The sequence below is a fragment of the Camelina sativa genome, chromosome 13 (genome assembly GCF_030686135.1).
Source record: "Camelina sativa cultivar CO46 ecotype springtype chromosome 13, ASM3068613v1".
NCBI classification, from domain to species: Eukaryota; Viridiplantae; Streptophyta; class Magnoliopsida; order Brassicales; family Brassicaceae; genus Camelina; species Camelina sativa.
The window spans coordinates 24,842,653-24,865,315 of NC_141892.1; the positions used below are offsets into that span (position 1 = coordinate 24,842,653).

A 22,663-nucleotide genomic window follows, 5' to 3' on the forward strand; every position below is an offset into this window, starting at 1 on the left:
ACAACACAAAAAAATATTTTGAAAGTAACTAATGTTAAATTTCCCAATGTATTCGTGATAGTAACTACGCCAAAGTGAAAGTAAAATAGTTGGCTTAATGTGTTTATAGATAACATAATATACTAATCAATGATGTATCATCACAATAATGTATGACTACGATGGAAAAAACCTCGGCTCCGCCCTCATCCCTTATGGAGAGAACATTGCGTCCAACTTCCTCCATCATGGAGAGAACCTTGGCTCCGCCTTCCTCCCTTGGAGAGATAACCTTGCGTCCAACCGCCTCCACCTTCCTCTGTTGGGTAGATAACCTTGTGTCCAACCTTCTCCACCATAGAGAGAACCTCAGCTCTGTCTTCATCCTGTGTGGAGAGAAAATGTTCACGTCTTTTTGCTATCTCAAAATAGCTTGCTCCGACGACCAATAAATTTCAAAACCTTTTTCAATCGTCACAAAATCTTTTGATAGTAACTAATGCTAAATTTCTCAATGTATTCGTAGAAGTGTCTTTGACACACCATGATGTAGCCTCTGTCTCTGTAACGCTTCAACCGCCACATTGTTTAGTGAGCCCATGCCTACTCTCAGTCCATGGGCCCACCTTCCCAAGAGGCCCCTACATCTATTCTCGGCTTGTGGACCAACCCATATTCGATGGCCGGTTTGTTACGTCTGGGAGTCTTTAAAAATTTGATTACCGACCTTACAAATTAACAAATGATATTTTCTTTTGTTTTGTCCTCCCTCGCACAATTTCGACAATCACTTTCAGAATGGTCACCCATCATGAAGTTCTCTCAGGACCCTTAACTTAAAAAATAAGTGCATTTTGGTGACGTATGTGGCTAAATCAATTCTTTTAAACATTTCCGCAAACCAGGGTGTCAGAGTCTTTGAGCTCCTATGAATCTATCAACAACGATTTATTTTTTCTAATCTATCTATCTATGTTTGTCGTATGCTTGTGTTTGATTAGCCTATTTTATCAATTCATTAGGTTGATGAGCTTCTATTCGTTATCTCCCTTTGGGATTGAATGAATAATGGTAACAATTATGTTTGCAAAAAAAAAAATGGTTTATGACCAACCAATATGTTGAGAAATTGAAAGAAAATTAATTTGGCCTAATTAAAGAAACAATAGAAAATTATAAGCATGGTAGTATATGAATCTCAAATCATTTAAAGATTAAAATATAAATTAAAAAAAATCTAAAAATACTATAATAAAATTTAAAATACACTATTAGAAAAATAAGACTCATATATTAATATTTTTTTTGGGTCAACATATTAATCTAAACTTTTTCCAACCGAAAAATGAGAAAGTAGTAGAAAATTTTGGTTTAAGAAAATAAGAAAAATTTACCTTTCCATTAAAATATATTCCCAGTTAAAAAAAGTTGAAAGCAATGTTTTTGAATAAATTATTTAAATATGAGGTGATCTTTGATTATATAGAAGTGAATACAAAATTTAGAATTAATAATTAAAAGTATATTTTCCTTAATATTTTTTCATATTTTTTATAATTAATCACTTAAAATTAAAAATAAGTAAATAATATTATAATTTCAAATTTTATGAAATATATATATATATATATATAATCTCCTTATAATTATTTTTAAAAACTTTGTTTTTTTTTATAAATTCTGAAATTTTTATAATTATCTTTTTACTTTATTGATATTTTTTAAAACAAAATATTTTCTTTTTGTTGTAATCAATTCTTCCTATTAAATATTTACACATGTCAAAATCTCAGATTGATAACTTGACACATGTCAAAATCTTGTTAATGACTAACATTCAAAACCCAACTTTATATAATAAGATATATATATATATATATATATATATATATATATATATATATATATATATATATAAAACTATGGTTTCATATATTTGTATTGAAATAATAATCAGTGATAATATGAAAATTAATTTTATTTATATATGTATAATGGTGATCTTAAATATTATTTTATCTTCTGTTTTCCAAACAGTGTGACATGCTTCACACAAATTAATAAACTATGTAAAAATTTTATATAATTTTTTTATAAATAATTGAATATGGTGAAATAACATGAATAAATTGATTGCTCTAGGAACATTTTCAATTTTCAAAATTCAAAGTTCAAACTCTAGTTTTTTTGCTGATGTCAATTTTATTTTATTTCTTGTAAACGTAATTGGGTTCTGTATTTAGAATTGGGCCGATACTAGGCCCAACACAACTGGCTCTCATGCCAACACAGAGTAAGCAAGGGACTCAAAACTCCACACAGAGCTCAGTAATTTACTAAAGATGAATCAAAACATGTTGGTTCGCTCTGTTCGGCCAACCCTAGTCTCCATTTGCCGCCTTTTCTCCGCCGCCGCGACGACGGTGGACACGGCGGCCGAGGCAGCCGTGGTAAAGACTCGCAGCGGAGGAGGAGGAGGAGGAGGAGCAGCGAGTAATAAAAAAGAAACCGTAGTTGGAGGAAGAGACACTCTAGGAGGGAGACTGTTAGGCCTCACGTATACGAAACGCAGTGCCGTTGTTACCATCCGGAAATGGAGAGAAGAAGGCCACTCCGTTCGCAAATACGAACTTAATCGAATCGTTAGAGAGCTTCGTAAGATCAAACGCTATAAACACGCTCTTGAGGTTCGTGCTTTTTCTCAATTTCGAATTTGATTTACCCTGATTCTATCATGATTACTCTATGCAATTTGAATCTTATTTAGTTGGTTTGATTTGGAGTTCATTGTGGTAAACTGTTGTATTGTATTATGTGCAGATATGTGAATGGATGGTTCTACAAGAAGATATAAAGCTGCAGGCTGGTGATTATGCTGTACATCTTGATTTGATTTCCAAAATCCGTGGTTTGAACAGTGCTGAGAAGTTTTTCGAAGATATGCCAGATCAAATGCGAGGCCATGCTGCTTGCACTTCTCTTCTCCACAGTTATGTGCAGAACAAGTTGTCTGATAAAGCTGAGGCATTGTTTGAGAAAATGGGTGAATGTGGTTTCTTGAAATCTTGTCTGCCTTACAATCATATGCTATCCATGTATATATCCAAAGGGCAGTTTGAGAAAGTCCCTGTGCTGATTAAGGAATTGAAGATCAAAGCGTCTCCTGATATTGTTACTTATAATCTGTGGCTCACTGCGTTTGCCTCTGGAAACGATGTTGAAGGTGCGGAGAAAGTTTACCTTAAGGCGAAGGAAGCAAAGCTGAATCCAGACTGGGTGACTTACAGCGTGTTAACGAATTTGTATGCTAAGACTGATAATCTCGAAAAGGCGAAACTTGCTTTGAAGGAGATGGAGAAGTTAGTTTCTAAGAAGAACCGGGTTGCTTATGCTTCTCTCATAAGCCTGCACGCGAACTTGGGAGACAAAGATGGAGTTGACTTAACTTGGAAGAAGGTTAAGTCCTCTTTCAAGAAAATGAATGATGCTGAATACCTCAGCATGATATCTGCGGTGGTGAAACTTGGTGAATTCGAACAAGCCAAAGCTTTGTACGATGAATGGGAATCTGTCTCTGGAACAAGAGATGCTAGAATCCCAAATCTAATCCTTGCTGAGTACATGAACAGAGACGAGGTTCTTCTGGGAGAGAAGTTTTACGAACGCATTGTGGAAAAAGGGATAAGCCCGAGCTATTCTACATGGGAGATTCTCACATGGGCTTATCTGAAGCGTGAAGATATGGAGAAAGTATTAGATTGTTTCGGTAAATCCATTGATTCTGTGAAGAAATGGACTGTGAATGTAAGATTAATTAAAGGAGTGTGCAAGGAACTCGAGGAACAAGGGAATGTTAAAGAAGCAGAGAAGCTAATGACTATACTCCGAAAGGCTGGTCATGTGAACACTCAGCTCTACAATTCCTTATTACGTACTTATGCTAAAGCAGGCGAAATGGCACTCATAGTTGAAGAGCGTATGGCAAAGGATAATGTAGAGTTAGATGAAGAGACTAAGGAGCTCATAAGACTAACCAGTCAAATGCGTGTGACTGACATCTCGTCCACCATTTCCTAGCCTAAACGCTGCAGAGTTAGTTTCGGTCTGCAATTTCCACAAACCGAGGAATACAGAAAACAAATTTGGAGTGAATCCATATTTGGAGAGCTGATCGTTTGAAGAACAACTCCCGACCAATCGAGATACTTGGCTTGAAGCAGTAATATTCCACTTGCTCGGAGAATTAGAGCTTGAAGAGAGTAATCTTCCCAAAATCTGCAAATGAATGAAGTTGCTGCAAAGATTACGGTGAGTTATTCCTTTGTTTTATGTATTATGTTTTCTCATTAATATGACTAAAAACTATTTTTAATAGTGGCAATTTTATATTCTTTGGTTCTCTAAAGTAGTGATGATGTCAAATGATCTTTAGAGGTTGACTAACTGAAAAACCTACTTCAACTCGTCTTGTTGGGTAGTTATGACTTGTGTAAGCTTATGTAAGCTTCAAAGACTTGTGTCCAAAGTGGATTTGTTCAGCTCCAAACAGTTAGTCAACTATTTTAACCATAAACCCATATCCATATAGTTGCAAGTAGGAGCTACAAATCTTAATATTTTTTCTAAATATTTTTTCTGAATTTTGATCTTCTACCTAAATATGATTAGTATAGGGCTCTAGCATTTATTAAGCTGGTAGGTAAACTACACTTGTGTACCCATAAAACCTTAGACTCGGGATGTGTTTGAATCTGATTCCTCTGTTTATTTTTAATTGAAGTGCATGGTTAATTGTAAAACTATGATTGACAGGTTAGAGCTAGCAGCCTATACTAATTTAATAATTACTTAAACTTATCTCCAAGATTGGTCATGTAGTCTCACGACTAATCTTGATGTAGAGCCCACTTGAGGTAAAAGATTTTCCTTAAAAGAAATTCGAAGAACTTGGGAAGGTTGGTGAAGGTTGTTAAGAAGAAGTGGCGCTGTTGGTCATTTGATTTTCCTAACTTTTCAATATATAAAGATATGGATTATGGGATAGTAGAATAAATGATTAAAAAATCATTACTTTTTCTTCTGCCCATTTTTGTAACATACTGTAGTTTGCTTTTGAGCTCTTAAATACAAAGTTGAACACATAAAATTGGTTTCTATCTAGAGGTTTTGGTTTCTCAAAAAAATAAAAATAAATGAAAGTAATTGGGTAGCCATAAAAATAATGCGATGATAAGATGAACAAGAACAAGTAATGCGAAACAAAATCACAAAGAAATGATAAAAATATTAGTTTGTAGTTTAGGTAAAACCCTTGTTTATTAAGGAACAGTTTGAAAATTAGATCATTAAACATAAAAAATGTCATTAAAAATCGAGGGTAGGCGTTTACTTCATAGTTCATACAACTCAACCCACTCCCCGACATGACCTCCTCAATCTTTCTTAGAAACTATATAATAATTTAACAATATAACAAATAATATAAATTACTTATGATCGCTCGGTTTTAAAAGTTAACTCTAAAATGGAAATTAAAAGTCAAATAAATATTTTGTAGTCTAGTAATTTTCTATTAATGCTAACGTGTTACCCCCACGGTTACAACGCGATTTATGTGAATAATCGACCCAAAAAAAAGGGCTTTCCAATCCAAAGTAGGAAATCGATAATGATGATTTTGTATTGTTTTGAAAATTTGAAACGAAAGCGTGTGTAACTCTCGTTTTAACCTCGTCGTAGTAATGATGAAACCCAAATTCAAACAATTTCGTCTTTGTGATGTCAACGTAATAAATAGTTTTCTATAAATAAGAAAATTTGAAATGGCGGCATTAAAATGATCTTTCTTATTATAAAATAATTAGCATTGCAACCAATTCGTCATCATCGTCTGTCCCTCTACTTTGCAAACCCCGTAGTGAGTAATATTTATAGTTAAGATTCAGGTCAGAAGTTGGGGGAAAAAAATCAAAACCTCTTCTCTTCTTTTTTCTTTTTTTTTTTTCTTTCTCAACAAAGAAAACTTTTCCATTGAGATTCTCTCTTAATCTTCTTCTTCTAAGATTGATTCAAAGTGATTAGTATATTCGACGATTTCAAATGGGTGAAATCATCATCGGTCACAAGGATAGGCAAATATGGTCACCCTCTCATGTTCTTCAAGATCCCTTATTTGATCATTCCACCAAACATCAGGTTTGTATATCCTCTAATGGATTATTATCATGTTAACTTTTGTTCTCGTTGTATGTATGAAAGTTGATGGTAACATTTTCATATAGTTGCAGAAATCTGTCAAGAACCATCACCACTACCACAACCACAACCACGGTAACGGTGGATTCCGCCTGCCCGGCGCACCTCCTCTTAGAGAAACCTTTTCTAAGGTACTTTTTTTGGATTTTTTTCCCAAGGGATTTGGAGAAATATCATTATGGACATCATTAGATATTCTTCTTCCGTATATTATTCTGTTTTACATGTCTTTGTGATAATCTAATTGAAAATTTAGAACTAAAATAATTTGTAAATATTTTGTGTGTGTTTTGAAGAACTATAACTCAAGACAAAAGCAACAAAGCAATTGGCAAAGGAGCAAAGGAGAGGACCGTATGCAAGCATTTTTCTTGGTTTCCCCTGGCCGTACAACTTCCGGTACCGGAGTTTTTCTTCCGGCCACTGCTTCTCATACCCCCACCAAAAAGAAATCAGGTTATTTATTTATTAATCAACAGTAATTATCTATGAACAAAATAGTGCATATTGTTTTCCAAGAGTATTACAAAATTTTACCTCCATGAGGTCTTCAACTTTTTTTTTTATATATATTTAAACTCATTAAGACAATATGATTTGGATATACAAATTTTGAGTAATATTGACAATAAAAATGAAATGGTCACAGCTTGTTCGCCGGTGCTTCTCCCGACGCGTGTAGTTCAAGCACTCAATCTCAACATTCACAACAATGGCATCCATATCTCTCCTCCTCATCCAGGTTTTTTCTACTGACCATTAACCTTTTCTTCTCGATGCATCACGTTACATTTATAAGAAGGGTATTGAAATGCATTATATCCTCGGTTGAAATAGTAACAATTTGTTCTATTGTTGTTTAATGTAGATATTCGAGAAAATAATTTGAAGAAGAAGAGCGAAATGTTGGTAATGCCTATGAAAATTGAAGGTGAAACTCCGATTGACTCGCCGGAGAAACTTCTACCGGATGAATGGATTTATTGATGACCTGATCCAATCGAGCCTACCGTGGTGCCATTGACCAACTTTACTTACTAATGTGAACAAAGTAGAATCAAACAAAACAAAATGAATAAATATCATTGGATTTTATTATGTGCAGTGTCCTGTATGCTTTGTTACCATTGGATTACTGATATAATATCCAAATAAGATCAACCCGTTTGTTACTGTGTATATATCCTCCCTTCAAACTTCCCTTTTTAAACTTGCACAATTTAGTTAGACACAGTGACACAATTTCTAATGGAGTTTTGAAGGAAATATGATAAAATCGTAGATAAAAATGACTGGATGTGAACACCAATGTTACTATTGGTCTAATATATAGACCAAACCAAGAATAGTAAGTCCCCGTTCTTGTTCTTATGCGAGTTGCTGCCACTGTTGTACAGATAGAATAGTCTTAGACGGTGTAATTAAAACAATCACTAATTATTTAATTATCTACAGTTGAATTTTGCATACTAAATAATTTTAGATTGATTTTTTTTTCAAAATTTTCGTTTCAAGATTTCAAATCTGATTATTCAAGTTATTTTAGTGGTGAATAATTTTTTTTCCCTTCAGGGTTGTTTTTGTTAAATTAAAAAAAGTTGAGAAGGGTGTTTTCGTTAATCTAAAAAGTACCGGGGTGTAACCAAATAATTTGAGAAATAAGAGACCGTCGGTGTTAAAAAGTAGAATCTCTATAATAATAATTAGTAATTTTAGTGAAAACATAAAAATCCCCAATTCCTTTCTTTTATCTTCCTCCCGCTCTCGCTTCTTTTCGCCACTGCTCTCTTTCCTCAAAGCCCTAATTTGCGTCTCTTCATCGTTCTACTCTCTCACCATGAAGCTCGTCAGGTACGATTTTTCTTCTTTACTCTGATTCTATCTTTCTTAGGTTTTGATTTGACTTTTGCTTCGAAACTTTTGAGTGTTTTCTTTGTTTCCTTGCTCTCTTCGCTGTTTGATTTTGGTATCTTGGGGGTTTTTGTTTTGCCGCAGGTTTTTGATGAAATTGAACAACGAAACAGTTTCTATCGAGCTTAAGAACGGAACCATTGTTCATGGAACCATTACAGGTACGTTTCTTCTTTACTCCCATAGCTCTATTTAGGGTTTTGCTTAAAAATCTGCGGTTGCTTTGTTGTAATTAATGGAAGCTCTCGTATTCTCAAATTCTGAGGTGTAATTTTGAGTTTAGCCAGAGTGTTTTACCCTAGTTATGCTTTGTTGGTGTTAACCCGAGTGAGACTGTTTGGGTCAGATGCAGATGAATACACTAGAGATCTTTATAGTTGAGTTTTATGACTTTTGTTTTAGTTCTTCTTCAAACTTTGATTACCCATGAGATGGTTTAGTTTCTCCTATGATGGTTATAACTAATGGAGCTCTGGGATTTACAAATTCTGAGGTGTAGTTCTGTTATCAGTGATAATGGCTGACGAATTTGAGTTTGGATTTTTTGACCTAGCAATGCATTGTGGGTGTTGACTCTCTTGTTTGCAAGAAATGAATGATACTGGTCTAGTCAGTTGCAGATGATACAGCTCTATCTAGAGTTTTGCTTTCAAATCTGCGATGCCTTGTTGCTCTGAGTTTCTCCTTTAATGGTTGTAATTAATGGAAGCTCTCGTTTTCTCAAATTTTTGAGGTGTAATTTTGAGTTTAGCCAGAGTGTTTGTGCCCTAGTTATGCTTTGTTGGTGTTAACCCGAGTTAGACTGTTTGAGTCAGATGCAGATGAATACACTAGATCTTTATAGTTGAGGTTTATGAATTTGTTTTATTTCTTCTTCAAACTTTGAGCTCTGGGATTTACAATTTCTGAGGTGTAGTTCTGTTATTAGTGATAATGCTTGACGAATTTGAGTTTGGCCGAGTCTTTATTTTTGACCTAGCAATGCATTTTGGGTGTTGACTCTCTTGTTTGCAAGAAATGAATGGTACTGGTCTCATCAGTTGCAGATGATACATTAGATGCTGCTTTATAGTTTAGGTGTTTAGTTCGTCTAAACTATGGTCACTCCTAAGCAGCACTGTACCAGAAGATTCGTGATTCAGTGAGTAAACTTAAGATATATCAAAGTCGATGGGAATGAGTTTTAGCACTTGAGAGGCCCTCTTCTTTTTTCTTTCCTTGTAAAAATGTTTATGAATCTTTACAAAATGTTATCCTATGGATTTATTCGTCTTCTCATTTATTCTCGTCAACTGGTTGATTTCCTTGTCCAGTACAAGTGTTCTGTAATGTTAATTATTTGTTTCATGTCCTTCTCTGACATTGTTTTGTATAGAATGCAATTATCAATCACCACTAACCGGTGTTATATCTACTTGTGATAATTTAATGCAGGTGTTGATGTTAGTATGAACACTCATTTAAAGGCTGTGAAACTCACTTTGAAAGGGAAGAATCCAGTTATATTAGACCACTTAAGCGTCAGGGGAAACAACATTCGCTATTATATTCTTCCGGACAGTTTGAATCTTGAGACTTTGCTTGTTGAAGACACTCCAAGAATCAAACCGAAAAAGCCAACTGCAGGTAAATAAACATATCTTTCTCTAAACTATGCCTGTGGTTTTTTTTTTTTTGTCTAGACTCTCATATATTTTATCGTTCGCTTTGGTATCAGGGAAGATCCCAGCTGGTCGAGGACGTGGGCGTGGAAGAGGTCGTGGACGTGGCCGTGGTGGACCTGGTGGTCGTTGAGCATTTTGCAGTTACCAAAAGCTTGGTCTTCTTTTTTTTGTAACATCAGGATTGTAAAAGATCTATCTTGTAGTGAGATGTGGTGTCATGAAGAAAGTTTCTTGTTATCTCCAAGTTTTCATGATTTTGAGATTTGATACGTTATTGCCAAACTTACAGCACTCAGTTTCGTTTTATTATTGACTCTCATCATCACTTTATTACAACACTTACGGAGTTCGAGAAATCAAACAGCCAAAGGTTAAACTAAGATAGAGCCTTTCATGACAGTCACAGCTTTCCCGGTGAGCGAGCTCTCTGCTTCTCCTTATCATAATGAACCTTAAGTGTTCCACTTCTTCTTGAAGCCTGAAAAACAAATTTGTTGATTCAGTAAAATATGTGTTGCTTCTTCACTTCAAAATGTTAGATACTTTCAGAGTTAGAGGAATTACCGCATAAGCTACGAAATCACACTTGTTCATCTTGATGCTCCAGTAATGTGCTAATGAACAGTGTGCACTTCCACATACAGAGTCCTGGAAGAACATAAGCTCCAAAGCAAAAGAGGTATAAGTTAAGACGTTGGTGTTATGTTTGCGGCTACGACAAGGAGAGTTGATCTCATGAAATAGCAGATTAGTTTCTTAACCTCATTGAGTCCTAATTTTGGAGCAAAGAGTCGACTGCAGAAATCAAACGGAGATCCTTGGGGAGCAGCAGCGGTAACAATCATCACTTTGCCAGGGCATTTCATTAAATGATCCACTCTTGGCTTCAACTCAATGACAGATTCCCAAGATGAAAGCACAACCTGTAATCAGATTCTATAAGAACAAGCATATAATATAAAGTTCAAAAAAAATAAAAATAAAATATGAAATGCATACCATGATTTGATCTGTTGAAGTTGTTTTGGAAGCTCCTTTCAAGGGTTTAAATGTGAGTTTATCTGTTTTAGTGTCTCGAACATCGACGATGGTAGCTCCATCCAAGGCTTTAGAGAAGATGGAGACATCATTGGAGCTGTACTCAAAAGTTGTGATCACAGGGAAGTTCACTTCGATCAAGAAAGATCTTTTCGCATCACAATCAGAGAGCCTTTTAGCAGTTAGAATCCCCGCGTGGGTCGAAAACTCGACCGTATTAGAAGAACCAGCCAAACTGTTTGAGAAGATACTGTGAGCAGATGCTAATGTTGCATGACCACATATATCCATCTGTAAAAAATCAAATAAAGTAAAAATAAAACATCTTATAATATGAAACAGAGCGAGGAGGAGTGTAATAATATGCAAGACAGACCTCAGCTACAGAAGTGAACCACCGGAGAAGAAAGCGTGGTGGACTGGAGCCGATGATCGAAGTAAGAAAACAAGTCAAGGGAAGGTCAAACTCAGCAGCCAGAGACTGAAGCCATGCATCGTCTTTCTCATGCTCCTCTTCAAGAAAACACACTGCGGCTTGGTTCCCCTTGAAGGCTGACTCAGTGAATGCATCGACCTGTGTTTAGCAATATTCACTAATAAAGTCACCAAAAAGAACATCCATTGATAATACAAAGAAGAAAGAAATATACAAATACCACAAAGTACTTCACAGGAAAGTTCATTGCCGTTGATGTTTTTGTTTCTGTCTTTCCCTTTGATGTTTTTGTATGACCAAAGCTACAAATATATACCATTTTTAAAGGTCTTAAATTCCTAATGCCACTTTATATGATTTGGAGAAAACAAAATCTTGAAAAGGCAAAATCATTTAACTTTTTTTTTTTATTCTGTTTAATAATATTACTGTAACAAATCTCGGCTAATAGTTGAATTGGACTCGATCATTATGAAATCTGCATCATTTAAAAAATTCAATTTTTATATTCACGAAAACACAGATCTATAATAAAGTGACTACACTAAAAAGAGCACTTATAATTGACACTAAAGTATGGCATGTTGATGGTTTATTTCATTATTCTTATGCTAATTGTTATATTAGATATAGACTTAGGCCTATAGCAAGTTAGCAACAATTAAGTTGTTGCCAACAACTACAAGCATACAAAAAGAAATGAAAGCTGAAAATTATGTGAAGCCACTAGATGCCAAACTTACCACTCATTACTCATGGTTCATGTGTTCCACGTCCCATCTACAGAATCTATTCCAAAATGAATTGGAGACCGAAAAGGTAAATATAATTGATTGGTAATATTGTGGGAATACAACTTTTTCTTTCAATATACCCGTACCTTTCTCCTTTGTCAACTCATCAACAACAAATGTCTTGTCTATGAGAGGCGGTCAAGACAGAAAGGTTAGATAGATCATCGAGTACCTCATTTATGATTTATCCTAATCTAGGCTATGGTGATGTGCCAATGCACAATGTTGCAGATCACAAAAATCCACTTACCAAAAAAAGGAAGTGATATTTTTTCCATTGAATGGTCAACATTCACAGGCTCTTATAATACAGCTTACAGATATACAAGACTGACATGATTAAGCAGAATTACAAGTACAAATATGAAAGCGTCCACAAATTAATTGGAAAGCTTCAAATACGACGAAGAACTAGGCCATGGGGGGAACCAAAGTCATTCAACACATTAGATAATCTCAGATCAGACCAAGACATGACCTTCCATCACAGTCACGGATTTGCCTCTAAGGAGAACCCTCTGCTTCTCCTTGTCTAGATGAATCCTAATTGTTCCACTCCTAGGCGAAGCCTAAAGCAAAATTTCCAAAAACTCAATCATTCACAAGGAAGCACTACTAAACGTTACACAAAAATTTAAAGAGATGAGAGAGATTACTTGGTAGGCTAAGAAATCACACTTGTTCATCTTGAGGCTCCAGTAATGTGCCAATGCACAATGTGCACTTCCACAAACAGGGTCCTAGAAAACAGGCGACACAGTTCAGTCACACAAAAAAAAAACATATTCCTTGGTGTTTTGTTCACTCGTAAGAATAATGATAGTTAGATCATAGAGTAAGATGCAGCTATAATCTTTCACCTCATCGACTCCGAACTTGGGAGCAAAGTATCGACTGTAAAAATCATAGGCCGATCCTGCAGAACCAGCAGCTGTAACAATTATGCCGTCACAGGGACATTTCAATACATCATCCATTCTTGGTTGCAAATCAGTGACAGATTCCATAGATGGAAGCGAAACCTGCAAGCAAGTTGCATAAAAGACTAACTCAAAAAGTCATACACAGATATTACAACGCAATGCTCCAAGTTGAAAGCAAAGATTAAAAAAAAAAAACTTACGAGGAGGTTGTTACTTGCAGTAACTTTAATATCAACAATGGTAGCACCGTTCAAGGCCTTGGTGATCATGGAAGAGGAGACATCACTGAGATTGACATCACAAGATGGAACCACAGGGAAGTTCAACTCGATGAAAAAGGATCCTCCTTTCACTTCACCATCATTGAGCTCTGAAGTATCATCCGAAATACGCTTAGCAGTAAGAATCCCTGATCGTGTGACAAACTCAACCTTGTCTGTGTCAACTAAACCATCGGAGAAGAGACAATGAGCAGATGCCAAAGTGGCATGACCACAAAGATCCACCTAAAATTAAAAAAAAAAAAACAGCAACTGATAAATAAGCCTTTGTAATCACAATTAGAAGAATCGAGATGGACACAAATCAAAAGGGTCTCTCAAATCTGAAGTAAAAAATTAAAACTTTGAAAAGGTCAACCTCGGCTAAAGGGGTAAACCAGCGGAGACTGAAGCGAGATGAATGGAAACCAGTGGCAGTGGTGGTGGTGGTGGTGATGGGAGTAAGAAAACAAGTTTCGGAGATGTTGAACTCGGCAGCGAGAGACTGAAGCCACGTGTCGTCTCTCTCGTTGTTGTCGTCTTCGAGGAAACAAACCGCAGCTGGGTTCCCTTTGAAAGCCGAATCAGTGAAAGCATCCACCTTTATTTTTTTATTTTTAGAAAAAACAGTCTTTCATCAGTGATCGAAGAAGAATCTGAAAAAAAAAAAAAAAAAAAGCTGAAGAATTGAGAAGAGAATAAGTTAAGTACCACGAAGTACTTGACAGCTTTCTTCTTCCCCATCATGTGTTTTTCAGAAGAGACCGTAGAGTTTTTTTGCTTTTCTCAAAATCAATTCTCTCAACAAGAGGCATATGCTGTAATTTATTATTTTTAATAAGGCCCATTTATAAATTAGGCCCGCATTTTAAACCCAAATATCTGGGCCTAATAATCCAAATATCAGTGTTTGAAAAAGTGTTCTAGACGTCAGTCTCCACTCCGTCTAGGTGCTAGACGCAATAGCACCGCCTACACGACCACTTTGACCGCCTAAAATTATAGTATCATCATTTTAGTAAAATTTTAGAATTTTAATTGTACAAATTTAAAATTTATAAGGTTTATTTCTATAAACATAATTATAAATGTTTAATATGTTATTTAAAATGAATTGAAATAATGTTTTTATCTATTGTTATGTTTTTGATTTAATATTTTTATTATTCTTATACATATTTTGTATATTATATAATATCATATATATATGTATATATTAGTTTTATAGTGTAAATGCCTAAACCACCTAAAACCGTCTAGATTCCAATTAAGCTTCTAGGCACTAAACATTGAATCACCGCCTATTTAACGCGTAGCGCTTTCTTAACATTGCCAAATACACGTCGGTCTAAATTGCCTTATAAGAAAATACCGAAAGTACCCTTATTGTTACTTAGCATCGTAATTGTTGCTCTGCTTTCTTTATTGTATTGGTTTTGGGTTCTCTCTCTCTCTCTTCTCCAAGAAGAAACAAAAACTCTCACAATTCCCGAAAACAAAAATATCTCTCAAAATCCGAATTTGCGACTTTTCCGCTACCTTTGCTCTGTCAAAACGTAAAAATCTCTGAAAGGTTCGTTCGTTCGTCTTCTTTTATTCCTTCTTTTCGATTCTTAAGCTTTGAGAAAAACAAACCCATCACTGACAAGACCCTCGAGGTTAATTTTGATCAAAAACCTCTTCTTCTTTTTTTGTTCTGTTCTGTATTGTTATGTTTCGATTCCCAAATTAGTGTTGTGTGCTGATATTTCTCCTTAAGTTATTGTCTTTTTTTTTTTTTTTCTGTATTAACGTAAGACAACCTAGTAGCTAGCTGTTGCGTCAGGATGAATAATCGTTGGGTTTTTTGTTTTTGCAGATTTAATTGATCTTTTCTTCTGTGATGGGTTACAAAGCGGTTTATTCATCTCTTGCGGAATTGTTTCCACAGGTAAAAACTCTTATCTTTATCTCTCCTTCACTCAATTTGACTCGTGGTTTGTGATTTTTGGTTATGATGTCTTCACAAAAGCAATTGTGTTTTATAAAGTTAAGACACCAGTTGTTTTGTTTTGTTATGTTATGCCACGATTGACCAAGTAATCTTTTTTACTCGTTGTTTTGTTTATGGAACCAACTTCTATCTTTCCTTATCTTAATCTGATTTCTACAGATTGATGCAAGGCTTTTAAAAGCTGTTGCTATTGAACACCCAAAGGATGCTGATGAAGCTGCGGCTGTTGTTGTTTCTGAGATTGTTCCTCTCTTTTACCCTAATTTGGCTGATACTTCTACACCACCTGACAACAATGCACCCGCTCATGTGCCCAACAAAGGTACTTGTTCTTTGCTATGATCAAATTTTTCCTGTTCTGTGATTGGGACTTTTTGTACATTCGTTGTTTGAGGATATATGCTGATGATGTGGCTGCTGGTAATGCAGTAGAACGTGGTATGCAAAACGGTGTGGTGACTGTTTCAGAGTCTGGTGCTTCGTCCTCAGGAACTATCCCTCTGGCTGTTGGTTATGACCATGAAACAAGGGCACCAGTTACTGAATTGCTTTCTAATAGGAACCTGTTGGAAAGTGTGATGGCAAATGGTGATCTTGATTTTCATAGCAAAGCAAGGATCGGGTTGAGCGGATCGGTTGAGCCTAGAGTTGTTCCTTCAGAACCCCCTGCCTTTGTTCAGGTGGGAGACAAATTGACTAGCGATGGTTGCCAAGGTGTTGAGTTTCACCTTACAGGTAATCAGGCAGAAGTTAGCACAAGCCGGGATGCAGAAGATACTATGCATAAGCTGATTTTGGAGATGACACAATCACCTCGTTTTCAAAGTAGAACTGGGAGTTCATTTGACTTGAACGAGTCATCAAGTGGTTCATTGGCTGTTGAAAATAGTGATGCAGAGTTGAGTGATTCAAATCTCGTGGACGAGACATCAAAGGGCGCCTTGGCTGTCGGAAATGGTGAACCAGAGCTGGGTGGTTCTTTTAGCTCTGTTGTTAGCAGATCAACTCACGGATGCAACATTGCCCACCTTGAACAGATCATTGAAGATGCCAAAAGTAACAAGGTATGCTAGTGAATGATTTTTACATTTTATAATTTCAGGGAAAATAGATATTTTGAGGTTATATTTGCTGTGGGAGTGCTTTTGCGATATCTCAGTATCATTCTTTTCTTTATGATTTTGTGATGATGTAGAGAACCTTGTTCACTGTGATGGAGTCGATTATGAACCTGATGAGAGAAGTTGAACTTCAAGAAAAGGAGGCAGAAAAGGCGAAGGAAGATGCTGCTAGAGGCGGCTTTGATACTCTTGACAAGGTTGAGGAGCTGAAGAAAATGCTGGAACATGCGAAGGAGGCAAATGACATGGTGACTTTGTGTTACTAATATTGTACTGATACGTATTTCTTATCTGCTCAGATTTTTTATAGCGAACTAATCATCTTTTAAGTCACAGGATGCTGGAGAAGTTTATGGGGAGAGGTCAATTCTGACCACTGAAGTTAATGAGCTTGAAAATCGCTTGCTCAACTTATCAGAAGAACGAGACAAGTCTCTTTCAGTTCTTGATGAGGTAAATGTTGGTCACACGATTTAGATCCAACTTGATTCACTCAGTATATCTATTTTGTTCATTTGCGTTCCATCAATTCTTGCTTAACAATACACTGTTAACATCCGTTGTTTCATACTGTAAGATTTTGCTGATTGTGTTTTATTCTTTGGGTACTTTTAGATGCGTGGAGAACTTGAAACAAGACTAGCGGCAGCGCTGGAGATAAAAAATGCTGCTGAGCAAGAAAAACAGGAAAAAGAAGGTTCTGCACGCAAGGCATTTGCTGAGCAAGAAGCGATCATGGAGAAAGTTGTTCAAGAATCAAAGCTTCTGCAGCAGGAGGCAGAGGAAAATTCAAAGGTAACATCACGGCCCTGAGGTTCATGATTCTGAATCTGAAGTCACAATTTTATTAACTTATCTTGATCTATAAAATCTGCAGCTGCGGGATTTCCTTGTGGAGCATGGTCGGATTGTTGATTCCTTACAGTAAGTCTTTTTCCTGACCAAAAGGCACATCATTTGGAATCTGTTGATTTATTTGCTGTTTAAATGTTCATAATCTCGTGGTGAATCTTGTCTGCTTAATGATTTTAACTATTTCTTGTAATCACTTTGTAACTTGCTTCAACAGAGGAGAAATCTCAGTGATCTGTCAAGACATCAGACACTTGAAAGAGAAGTTCGACAATCGAGTGCCATTGAGCCAATCAATCTCCTCAAGCCAGACTAGCTGTAAACTGGCTTCTTCCGCATCATCCATGAGAAGCTTATCACTGGAGAAGCCTTTGGAGGCATCTTATGAAACACCCGAAGCCTCGATCAACGACGAGAGGCTAAAAGCTTTGGTTGATGATGATAAGAAAGACGAACGTAAGGAGCTGCTGGAAGATGGCTGGGACATCTTTGACAAAGAGCTAGAACTCTAAATGTCTCGTCTCTAGAGAAGATTTAATCTCTTTATAGAAATAATAAAATCGGTGTTAAGAATAAAAGAGTATGAAGAGCTTTTGGATTATGCGTTTTATTGTTTTCTATATAGAGTAAAGCTTGGATCTTTGAGCTTTCTTCTCAGTGTACAGTTTGCTTTTGGTGTTTTCTTGAACTCTCTCTGATACTCCAGACTCAAAAGTTTTGTCATAGAATTTTGAGATTTAAAACAAAAGTTAAGAGACTTTTTTACTAGTAGAATTCAGCTTCACGATCTTCTTATCTGACTGAGTTAATTAATGACTTGATATTTGCGAAATTTAAAGAAAATATGGATGACTAGACAATATACATACACTCTTGTTTTCTAATTCGAGAGAGGAGAATCAGAGGAAGAAGATGAAATGTCGTTGGAGAAGGAGAAGAAGAATGACAATAATGTCCTGTTGTATTCTTCTTCTTCTTCTTGCTCGAGACCGTTGGTTGATTCAGAGATATGAGTTCGTTCACAGAAACCTTCAAGGCGCCATTTTCTCTCGTCTTCTCCTCTTTTCTTGGAAAATTTTAGTTTCTCACAGTCAATCGCCAATTCCATTTTCTCTGGAAACTGTCAGAACAAAAAAAAAAAAACAACTTTTTTTCTCCCTCCCTCTCTCAGGTATATTTCCACTGAGATTTCATCTTCTTTTTGAATGTAATGCTAAAAAATTGAAAAAGAAAGATTAAATTTTTTTTTTTGTTCTCTCTTTAACAGAAGATGGCTTCTATACAAGATATTGGTCTCTCTGCAGCCATCAATCTCATGTCTGCATTTGCTTTCTTGTTTGCCTTTGCTATGCTGAGGCTTCAGCCTGTTAACGATAGAGTTTACTTCCCAAAATGGTATCTCAAAGGGATACGAGGAAGTCCAACTCGTTCGAGAGGAATCATGAACAGATTTGTCAATTTAGATTGGACAACTTATGTAAAGTTTCTTAATTGGATGCCTGCTGCGCTTCAGATGCCTGAACTCGAGCTTATCGAACATGCAGGGCTTGATTCTGCTGTCTATATCCGCATTTACCTTCTTGGGTATGTGTTAACTTCTTTTGGTTACCAATGTATGCCATTGATCTTGAACACGTTCTCGTGAGGCACAAGCATGTTTTGAATCGTGCTTCACGCTAATATTTTGTTCTTGTGTTGCATTGCAGTTTGAAAATGTTCGTACCGATAACACTACTTGCTTTTGGAGTTTTGGTTCCTGTCAATTGGACAGGAGAAACGCTAGAAAATATCGATGACTTGACATTCAGTAACGTCGACAAGCTGTCAATATCCAATGTTCCACCAGGATCACCGAGGTATTTAAGTGACATGCTTCCACATATTTTCTTTCAGTTCAGGGCATATAGATGTTATTAGCACCTTGCCAAATTTATACCAAGTGGACTGTTTTCTGCAAGTAATAGACAGTGTCATTCACCTAGAAAGAGTTTATATTCTCATCAAAGTGTTAATAAAGTTGGCAATAATGGTTTCTTTTTTACAAAGTGTGTGATGGTATGTGCAGCTTTCTATTTTATCAACTAAGACGACTGGAAGTTTATTGGTTCCAGGTTTTGGGCACATATAACTATGACATACGTGTTTACAATCTGGACTTGCTACACATTATATATGGAATATAAGACTGTGGCTATTATGAGACTGAGACATCTAGCAGCAGAAAGTCGTCGTCCTGATCAACTCACGGTGAGTTATTCTATCTATTGCACTTATCTTTACTGTTATCTAGAAACTTACTTCTCTTCTTCTTGCCAGCTTCACCATTCCTCAAATACAGCTTTGAACAAAGATCTTGACAACATAATATTTATATTTGCGAGTGATGCTTCTATGTACGTATGCTTTAAGGAAAATGGTTCTTAGTGATCTTAACATTAACAGCTAGGGCCAGCGTTTTACATACCCCATACAAGATAGATACATCACTTATTTTGATCGTTCTATAGTTTTGGAAATTTGAATCGATTACCTGCTTTTTGCTACTCCTGTATGTTCTTTGAAGTTTTGCCATCCACGCTTTTGCAGGTACTCGTGAGAAATGTTCCTCCAGATTCTGATGAATCAGTAAACGAGCATGTGGAGCACTTCTTTTGTGTAAATCATCCAGATCATTATCTTTGTCATCAGGTTCGTTTCTTTAGCTGGCTGAATGGTAAAGTCATCAACAATAAGTCGAAAACCAATAAAAACTATTTGCTTTCTTCCCTTGAGTATGTCATGCGTTTTCTAATTTGATGTTCTCAGGTAGTGTACAATGCAAATGACCTTGCAAAATTAGTCGCACAGAGAAAAGCTATGCAAAATTGGTTGACTTACTACGAGAATAAATACGAGAGGAAGCCTACAGATAGACCAACAACAAAGGTACCTCTGTTGCAAGACTATTTTAACCTTTGAAACACATAGCTCTCGTGTAACGTTTCAGCAAAATGACTATTTTGAATATCATGATTTGAATTCTCGTCGGTAGTTATTTAATTCATTATATAGACAGGTTATGGAGGTTTTTGGGGAACAACAGTTGATGCAATTGACTTCTATACTTCAAAGATGGAGGTTCTGGCTGAGAAAGTATGTACTCACACCTTTAGAAGGATTCTTCATACCATTTACATCTTTACTAGAAGTGCATTGGTAATTCTTTTACATACACACAGGAAGCTGCAGAAAGAGAAAAGATCATGAACGATCCAAAGGCTATCATGCCAGCAGCATTTGTTTCCTTCAAATCACGGTGGGGAACAGCTGTTTGTGCTCAAACGCAGCAATGCCACAATCCAACAATATGGTTGACGGAATGGGCTCCCGAACCACGCGATGTTTTCTGGGATAATCTCGCTATTCCATATGTTGAGCTCTCAATAAGAAGATTGCTCACAACAGTTGCACTGTTTTTTCTTATTTTCTGCTTCATGATTCCTATAGCTTTTGTTCAGTCTCTTGCCAACCTTGAAGGGATCCAAAAAGTTCTTTCTTTCTTGAAGCCCGTTATAGAAATGTTAGTCCCCATTTCTTTGTTCTTGACCGTTGCCTTGGAACTTGATCTCTCATGCCATTCATTTATCTACTGCTTAATAGTTGTTCATGTATGTTATTCTTTTTTTTCTTCATATGCAGGAAGACTGTAAAGTCTGTAATCCAAGGATTTCTTCCAGGAATAGCGTTAAAGATTTTTCTCATCATACTTCCGACTATTCTGATGACAATGTCACAAATAGAAGGATATACATCGCTTTCCTATTTAGATAGAAGATCAGCTGAAAAGTCCTTCTGGTTCATTATTGTCAATGTCTTTCTTGGGAGCATCATTACTGGGACAGCGTTTCAGCAGCTTAAATCTTTCCTTGAGCAACCACCAACGGAGTAAGTACTTTGGTGAGAGGTTCCCATTATGTCAAAATTTCCAACCTGATAAACACATGAACAACGACTGATCTCCACTTCTTTCTCTCTCTTTACTTAGGATTCCAAAAACAGTTGGTGTGTCAATCCCAATGAAGGCCACAATTTTCATCACTTATATCATGGTCGATGGTTGGGCTGGCATTGCAGCTGAGATACTCAGAGTGGTTCCATTAGTCGTTTTTCATCTGAAAAACACGTTTTTGGTAAAGACAGAACAAGACAGGCAGCAAGCAATGGATCCAGGTCATCTTGACTTTGCAACATCTGAACCACGGATTCAGTTCTATTTCTTGCTAGGCCTTGTATACGCTGCCGTTGCGCCCATTCTTCTTCCATTCATTATCGTCTTCTTTGCTTTCTCCTACGTTGTTTTCCGGCATCAGGTACCGTACCTTAATTGCTAAAGTATCATAGTATTCTTCTAAAGCATACCTGCAATATATGCAATTTATGTCAGTATGTCTTATCTTCTGTTGCAAGGTTATAAATGTCTACGACCAGAAATATGAGAGTGGAGCTAGATACTGGCCAGATGTGCATAGACGTTTGATCATATGTCTAATAATATCACAGCTTCTGATGATGGGTTTGCTCAGCACAAAGAAGCTTGCAAAAGTAACAGCTCTGCTTCTCCCTCAGCTTATCTTAACCTTTTGGTTTAACAGATACTGTGCAGGACGGTTTGAATCGGCCTTCTCAAAATTTCCCTTACAGGTGATGATGAGTCAAAAACTCTTGAAAAAAGACATTTTATATAACTTTTAAAGCTGATTTTTGGGACTGTCTGCATTAACAGGAAGCAATGGTGAAGGATACACTAGAAAAAGCAACGGAGCCAAATCTAAACCTAAAGGAATATCTGAAAGATGCTTACGTGCATCCGGTTTTTAAAGGCAAGGACTTTGACCGACCACGAGTAGTTGATGAGGAAGAAAGCAATCCTCTAGTACCAACCAGGAGAACTTCTCAAGTTACAAGCCGATACAACTCAGAAGCTAGTAGCTCTACTACAGCCACTCCAGTAGCCAACAAGAACACTGGCTCTCCCGGGTCAATGTAGGGAAGCGAGCTGCTCTTGTCGCTGTTGTAACGGTTCAGACATTTTGTTATATGATGTTAGAAAAGATAGAAGCTTCATTGTTGTAGATGTTGGGTGGAACAATTGGTTCCTTCGGAAATATAATTGTTGTTTTATACATTTGATTAAACTCTCAAGACTTGTGCTTGTCGTGTGTATAGTCTCAGAGCTTAATATACACAAAAATACGTCGTCGTTTTGTCAGATAATCTAGTACTGTATACGGTAGATTCAAAAGAAAATATATAGAGCTAGTCAACTTGACCAAAGTATACGCGTATTTTTGTGAAAACCTTTACAAAATGTGAGTTTTAAGAAAATTACACCATCTACTGATAACTTTTTAAAAAATTGGAAACGAACACTTTTTTCATGTGATAAGATGTTTTAAAA

The 22,663-nt window shown here is 36.3% G+C and overlaps 6 protein-coding genes and 1 pseudogene across 15 annotated transcripts; 5 read left to right on the top strand and 2 right to left on the bottom strand.

Annotated features, from left to right (window-relative positions):
* Window positions 1-2,300: 2,300 nt before the first annotated feature.
* LOC104737450 (pentatricopeptide repeat-containing protein At4g02820, mitochondrial-like) lies at window positions 2,301-5,125 on the top strand. 3 transcript variants are annotated; one of them, XR_015578585.1, is made up of 3 exons: window positions 2,301-2,666; window positions 2,800-4,287; window positions 4,792-5,125. XR_015578585.1 is itself a non-coding variant. In XM_010457627.3 (2 exons), exons 1-2 carry the CDS (start codon window positions 2,322-2,324, stop codon window positions 4,054-4,056), a joined length of 1,602 nt encoding a protein of 533 aa, XP_010455929.1. In that variant the 5' UTR covers window positions 2,301-2,321; the 3' UTR covers window positions 4,057-4,384. The 3 variants fall into 3 exon arrangements, 1 of the variants encoding a protein (XP_010455929.1); XR_015578586.1 differs by having other exon boundaries at window positions 4,881-5,125; XM_010457627.3 differs by lacking the exon at window positions 4,792-5,125 and having other exon boundaries at window positions 2,800-4,384.
* LOC104737451 (uncharacterized) lies at window positions 4,163-7,413 on the top strand. Of its 3 annotated transcripts, none has more exons than XM_087482418.1 (6): window positions 4,163-4,287; window positions 6,042-6,174; window positions 6,261-6,365; window positions 6,531-6,690; window positions 6,884-6,976; window positions 7,103-7,413. In XM_087482418.1, exons 2-6 carry the CDS (start codon window positions 6,079-6,081, stop codon window positions 7,219-7,221), a joined length of 573 nt encoding a protein of 190 aa, XP_087338544.1. In that variant the 5' UTR covers window positions 4,163-4,287; window positions 6,042-6,078; the 3' UTR covers window positions 7,222-7,413. The 3 variants fall into 3 exon arrangements, with proteins under 3 accessions (XP_087338544.1, XP_087338545.1, XP_010455930.1); XM_087482419.1 differs by having other exon boundaries at window positions 6,267-6,365; XM_010457628.3 differs by lacking the exon at window positions 4,163-4,287 and having other exon boundaries at window positions 5,733-6,174.
* A 532-nt stretch (window positions 7,414-7,945) lies between these two features.
* Window positions 7,946-10,115, top strand: LOC104737454 (small nuclear ribonucleoprotein SmD1b-like). The gene is made up of 4 exons (XM_010457631.3): window positions 7,946-8,085; window positions 8,230-8,306; window positions 9,580-9,771; window positions 9,863-10,115. Exons 1-4 carry the CDS (start codon window positions 8,072-8,074, stop codon window positions 9,937-9,939), a joined length of 360 nt encoding a protein of 119 aa, XP_010455933.1. The 5' UTR covers window positions 7,946-8,071; the 3' UTR covers window positions 9,940-10,115.
* LOC104737452 (uncharacterized) lies at window positions 10,081-11,616 on the bottom strand (annotated as a pseudogene). The gene is made up of 6 exons (XR_015578440.1): window positions 11,504-11,616; window positions 11,224-11,421; window positions 10,809-11,138; window positions 10,571-10,732; window positions 10,374-10,457; window positions 10,081-10,287 (listed from the first exon to the last, which is right to left on the bottom strand). The product of XR_015578440.1 is annotated as an uncharacterized LOC104737452 (transcript).
* Window positions 11,617-12,323: 707 nt separating this feature from the next.
* On the bottom strand, window positions 12,324-14,076 carry LOC104737455 (uncharacterized). The gene is made up of 6 exons (XM_010457633.2): window positions 13,972-14,076; window positions 13,640-13,861; window positions 13,201-13,506; window positions 12,938-13,099; window positions 12,734-12,817; window positions 12,324-12,646 (listed from the first exon to the last, which is right to left on the bottom strand). The coding sequence occupies exons 1-6, from the start codon at window positions 14,005-14,007 to the stop codon at window positions 12,539-12,541; spliced, it is 918 nt and encodes a 305-aa protein (XP_010455935.1). The 5' UTR covers window positions 14,008-14,076; the 3' UTR covers window positions 12,324-12,538.
* A 572-nt stretch (window positions 14,077-14,648) lies between these two features.
* LOC104737456 (uncharacterized) lies at window positions 14,649-17,974 on the top strand. 4 transcript variants are annotated; one of them, XM_010457636.3, is made up of 9 exons: window positions 14,649-14,833; window positions 15,119-15,190; window positions 15,413-15,575; window positions 15,683-16,317; window positions 16,449-16,622; window positions 16,711-16,827; window positions 16,990-17,169; window positions 17,252-17,298; window positions 17,444-17,974. In XM_010457636.3, the coding sequence occupies exons 2-9, from the start codon at window positions 15,143-15,145 to the stop codon at window positions 17,736-17,738; spliced, it is 1,659 nt and encodes a 552-aa protein (XP_010455938.1). In that variant the 5' UTR covers window positions 14,649-14,833; window positions 15,119-15,142; the 3' UTR covers window positions 17,739-17,974. The 4 variants fall into 4 exon arrangements, with proteins under 4 accessions (XP_010455938.1, XP_010455939.1, XP_010455940.1 ...); XM_010457637.3 differs by having other exon boundaries at window positions 14,652-14,918; XM_010457638.3 differs by having other exon boundaries at window positions 14,685-14,833; window positions 15,686-16,317.
* A 29-nt stretch (window positions 17,975-18,003) lies between these two features.
* Window positions 18,004-22,426, top strand: LOC104737457 (hyperosmolality-gated Ca2+ permeable channel 1.7-like). Of its 2 annotated transcripts, XM_087481870.1 has the most exons (12): window positions 18,004-18,397; window positions 18,494-18,810; window positions 18,933-19,082; window positions 19,338-19,473; window positions 19,813-19,914; window positions 20,032-20,151; window positions 20,278-20,358; window positions 20,445-20,785; window positions 20,905-21,150; window positions 21,251-21,575; window positions 21,673-21,906; window positions 21,989-22,426. In XM_087481870.1, exons 2-12 carry the CDS (start codon window positions 18,497-18,499, stop codon window positions 22,250-22,252), a joined length of 2,313 nt encoding a protein of 770 aa, XP_087337996.1. In that variant the 5' UTR covers window positions 18,004-18,397; window positions 18,494-18,496; the 3' UTR covers window positions 22,253-22,426. The 2 variants fall into 2 exon arrangements, with proteins under 2 accessions (XP_087337996.1, XP_019090319.1); XM_019234774.2 differs by lacking the exon at window positions 18,004-18,397 and having other exon boundaries at window positions 18,433-18,810.
* The last annotated feature ends 237 nt before the right edge of the window (window positions 22,427-22,663 follow it).

Excerpts from the sequence above, each read along its gene's own strand:
- LOC104737450 (XM_010457627.3), top strand. The coding sequence starts at position 2,322 with ATGAATCAAAACATGTTGGTTCGCTCTGTTCGGCCAACCCTAGTCTCC. Across the intron at positions 2,667-2,799 it reads GCTATAAACACGCTCTTGAG|ATATGTGAATGGATGGTTCT; the intron begins GTTCGTGCTTTT and ends TATTATGTGCAG.
- LOC104737451 (XM_087482418.1), top strand. The coding sequence starts at position 6,079 with ATGGGTGAAATCATCATCGGTCACAAGGATAGGCAAATATGGTCACCC. Across the intron at positions 6,175-6,260 it reads ATCATTCCACCAAACATCAG|TTGCAGAAATCTGTCAAGAA; the intron begins GTTTGTATATCC and ends ATTTTCATATAG. Across the intron at positions 6,691-6,883 it reads CCCCACCAAAAAGAAATCAG|CTTGTTCGCCGGTGCTTCTC; the intron begins GTTATTTATTTA and ends AAATGGTCACAG.
- LOC104737454 (XM_010457631.3), top strand. Across the intron at positions 8,307-9,579 it reads TGTTCATGGAACCATTACAG|GTGTTGATGTTAGTATGAAC; the intron begins GTACGTTTCTTC and ends AATTTAATGCAG. Across the intron at positions 9,772-9,862 it reads ACCGAAAAAGCCAACTGCAG|GGAAGATCCCAGCTGGTCGA; the intron begins GTAAATAAACAT and ends CTTTGGTATCAG.
- LOC104737455 (XM_010457633.2), bottom strand. The coding sequence starts at position 14,007 with ATGATGGGGAAGAAGAAAGCTGTCAAGTACTTCGTG. Across the intron at positions 13,862-13,971 it reads AAGCTGTCAAGTACTTCGTG|GTGGATGCTTTCACTGATTC; the intron begins GTACTTAACTTA and ends AAAAAAATAAAG. Across the intron at positions 12,818-12,937 it reads CCAAGTTCGGAGTCGATGAG|GACCCTGTTTGTGGAAGTGC; the intron begins GTGAAAGATTAT and ends CCTGTTTTCTAG.
- LOC104737456 (XM_010457636.3), top strand. The coding sequence starts at position 15,143 with ATGGGTTACAAAGCGGTTTATTCATCTCTTGCGGAATTGTTTCCACAG. Across the intron at positions 16,318-16,448 it reads AAGATGCCAAAAGTAACAAG|AGAACCTTGTTCACTGTGAT; the intron begins GTATGCTAGTGA and ends GTGATGATGTAG. Across the intron at positions 17,170-17,251 it reads AGGCAGAGGAAAATTCAAAG|CTGCGGGATTTCCTTGTGGA; the intron begins GTAACATCACGG and ends TAAAATCTGCAG.
- LOC104737457 (XM_087481870.1), top strand. The coding sequence starts at position 18,497 with ATGGCTTCTATACAAGATATTGGTCTCTCTGCAGCCATCAATCTCATG. Across the intron at positions 19,083-19,337 it reads GTTCCACCAGGATCACCGAG|GTTTTGGGCACATATAACTA; the intron begins GTATTTAAGTGA and ends TATTGGTTCCAG. Across the intron at positions 20,359-20,444 it reads TGGAGGTTCTGGCTGAGAAA|GAAGCTGCAGAAAGAGAAAA; the intron begins GTATGTACTCAC and ends ACATACACACAG.